Here is a 3,645-nt window from a genome sequence, read left to right on the forward strand (position 1 = left end):
GAGGATCTGGATGTTGGTCCTATCAAGCTTGGAGTTGTGGTGTGAGGTCAATGGTGACTGAGGCTGGTTCCTCGCCGGGCTGGCTCGCCGCTCATAGCCCTCTAGAATCACGCTTCAACTCCCTTTCTCATCCATATTTATCTTCGGCAGCTGCTTTCACCCTCGCTCTCACACCCGTTCCTCCTTGTAATTTGACTTGTTGCCAAGGACCGGCTATCTGTCCCTTCACCTGACCTGAACCGGTCTTCTGAACCCTTGCGCCCTCAGAAAGCGTTGATCTTGCCTTCCACTCTGTGTGAATGTATCCTCTTCTCGCTGTTCCCTCCCGGGTCGCTATTTGTCGCAATACTTTGACCAATCACAGCTTACTCAGTAGTCACCAATCTGGACTGCCTTCTATTAGCCTCCTTTGACTGGTTTCGCTACGGTGCCATGATCTAGGGATTCCAAACGACACTAGATATAAATAACTCCAGAGGAGATGTCCAGTGTAGCTATGATCAAATATCACACTACCTGCAGAGAAATTAAACTGCTCTCTGGTGTCGGTCTACGCTCCAGGTGACGAGCCAAGCGATTCAAAACAGCCCCTGACAGTGTCCAAAATCTCCCAGTCTCACAGTAGAAGGAAGAGACGAAGATTGATGGATCTATAGCCATGTTTCCACCTCGTGGCGGGCGAGCCGTTGTGACCAATCAGAGCACATATAGAATCCCCTAGGCCTTATGATGGCGTTGCCGTTGAGCGCATTTTCCCAGGTCATACACCTGCTAGAACCTGCTCATTGTCGCCTGTGTCCTCGGCGGCACCACTTTCAGGTTGACAGTGCGCAATTTTGGACAATACCCCAGCAACGCGAGCCTGGCCAGCCTCGCTGACACGACATGCTGGACCAATCCCGACGAATCGAAATCTAGGAAATGGAAATTGCCAAATTTGAGATTGCCACGCTCGCATTGGAAGACACTCAGGAGATGGGAGTCCAAAGAACCTCCGGTGATATATTATTGTCCTCACCCAGCCTCTTCACCTCGCATGGGTAGGTTGAGGATGGTTTTTATGGACACTCTCTTTCGAATTTATCACCCATAACTCAACTCCAACTGTCTTTACTCGCTTTGCCCAGGTCTTCATTTCCCTGTCCATTCGCTCACTAAATCTATTGTACGAACACATTTCGTTTCTTGTTTATATTCCACTTGTACAAACATAACCAAAATGCTCATCCCGCGGGAGAGATTGTTGCTCAGTCTCGTCGGGGGACAGTGGATCAGCAATGTTTACGCTGCCATCACATGGCCGTCGCCAGTCTACGATGAGCTCGAAGATCTGATGCTTTTGACCTCTGGCTACGGTAACAGAAACTTCATGGCTCCCTTAGTCCCTTGCACATTTGCCCCAAATCCAGGTCACTCAGTCGCCGGGGGCTTTTTGCGAGTCGCCTTCCACGACATGGCCGGAGCCAACGTGGCTGAAGGGACCGACGGCTTGGATGCATCTATCGGTTTCGAACTGGACAGTAGCATCTTTCCTGAGAATACTGGTCCTGCCTTCAACAACACCCTCTCCTTTGTCTCGAGATTCTACAGCAGTAGGGCCTCCATGTCAGATCTGCTAGCCTTGGCGGCCTACGCCTCAGTTCGAGCCTGCGGTGGTCCCGCCATTCCACTCAAAGCTGGTCGTATCGACGCTACCCAGGCAGGAACTCCCGGTGTTCCTGACCCCAAGGACGATATTGACAAACTAAACACCGAGTTTGCTCGTATGGGTTTGACTCCGGAAGAAGGTATCCAGCTTGTTGCCTGCGGTCATACTCTTGGAGGAGTGCATTCTGCAGAACACCCTACCATTGTCCCTGTGGGTACGACCTCTCTCGGAGTCCAAGACTTCGATGCCACGAACAACACCTTTGACAACTCGACCCTCACCATGTATCTCGACAGTACCACCTTGAACCCACTTGTGGTAGGTCCAGACGTCGATGCCCGGTCGGATCTCCGGCTCTTCAACAGCGACGGCAACAAAACCGTCTCGAGCATGGTAGATTCATATGACAGAACTTGCTCAGTCATCCTTGCCAAGATGCTTGATACCGTTCCAGCTTCAGTGACCTTGACCGAAGTGATCACAGCTTATCCCATCAAGCCAGCGAACCTTGCGCTCACCATCAGCAGCACCGATCAGCTTGTCTTCTCGGGAGCTATTCGCTTTTGGACGAACAAAGTCTCCAAGTTATCGGTCTCTAGTTTGCAGCTTGTCTACAGGGACCGAACTGGAGCTCCGGCTGGTACTATCGACGCCTCTGTGGCACTGGGTGACGGCACTGGATTTGACGATTCTTTCACGGTGAGAATTTTTCCTTCTCTGCTCGATCGAATTCAGTGCTGATGTTGTGAATAGTTTTATGGATTCAATGCTTCGATCCCTGCCAAGACATCCATTTCGTCTTTCGTGGTGAAAGTCAGCCTCACTTCGGGAAGTACCCTGACGTACGACAACAACGGCGAGGGTTTTCCGGTTCAGGACACAATTCTCTCCCAGAACGCTTACTCAAGTCTTGCTGCTGCGGATTCCTCAGGCGGTCAGCAAGCGACCATCATCGCAGCTGTAAGATAAATCCGACCCAGCTCAACGCACTCGCTGATTTACGCAGGTGCGGTCCGGAACTGAGGGAGAAGTTGATCTCACAGTGAACCTGATCAATGCAATGGGAGTAAACAATCTGCCGACGATCTCGAAAATCCCAACAGCCATGACCAAAGTATGCGAGTCGCTGTACTATGATTTCTACTCCGCGTCCTTTGGCGTACCAGCCGCTGCGGTCAACGGCACAAAGTACGATTTGAGCGCCGGAGGGGAGTACGACGGCTTCAAGGGCTTGATCGGGTTACAAGCACAAGCGGCAAGGCTTCCATGCGGTGGCGGTTCGAGCTCTACCACGTCTAGCGCCACGACTTCATCTAACTCCCGGACCGAGCTGTCAACTTCGACAACTACTGCCTCTTATATCTCAACTACCGATACAATTCCCGACAAGCACGTCAAGTCAACTTCCAGCCCATTCCGGAGCGATTTCACAACTACCAAGACCACCTCTGTCGACCAGGTAAAGTCAACTTGTGGCCCAATCTGGAGCGATTGGACGATCTCTATTTCCAGCAGCGAGCCGGTGTTCCCGGAAACGACGACTTGCACGAGCGACTCTGTTTCGTGGGTTAGCAGCGATCATGGAAGAATTTATACCAGTGGCAGCGTCCCCGTGGCGGCTGTCAGCTCAATCCCAGCTGGAGGCTCGAGCTCGTCAAGTTCGCCAGTTTCACCCGCCGTCGCCACTTTTACCGGCACTGGGAATGCACTGACTGGCAGTGGCATTGTCAGCATGTTTGCGACAGCTCTGGGTGTGTTGTTGCTGTTGTGAAGCAACAAAATCTACATGGCGGAAGGAGCAGAGGTCCAACTGCGCTCGGGAGATGATGAGGTTGCGTAGCAAGCGGCTGTTACATATTTTCTTCGATATCCTTTTGGCATTGACAAACCGCGGCACAACCTCCACCTTTTTCAAGGAGATTTGTATGAAGGACCCTGTTCTCTCTCTCTGATCTCATCCCAACCAAGATCTTGTACCGCGTTTCGAATTTTCCAGG

General features: G+C 51.7%; 1 protein-coding gene across 1 annotated transcript; it reads left to right on the forward strand.

Moving 5' to 3' along the window:
- Window positions 1-1,219: 1,219 nt before the first annotated feature.
- AYO21_12164 (hypothetical protein) lies at window positions 1,220-3,419 on the forward strand (the record flags this gene model as incomplete). Its single annotated transcript, XM_022661970.1, has 3 exons — window positions 1,220-2,347; window positions 2,402-2,608; window positions 2,655-3,419. 3 exons carry the CDS (start codon window positions 1,220-1,222, stop codon window positions 3,417-3,419), a joined length of 2,100 nt encoding a protein of 699 aa, XP_022505720.1.
- Window positions 3,420-3,645: the final 226 nt, after the last annotated feature.

Source organism: Fonsecaea monophora, assembly GCF_001642475.1.
Source record: "Fonsecaea monophora strain CBS 269.37 chromosome Unknown Scaff264, whole genome shotgun sequence".
NCBI classification, from domain to species: domain Eukaryota; kingdom Fungi; phylum Ascomycota; class Eurotiomycetes; order Chaetothyriales; family Herpotrichiellaceae; genus Fonsecaea; species Fonsecaea monophora.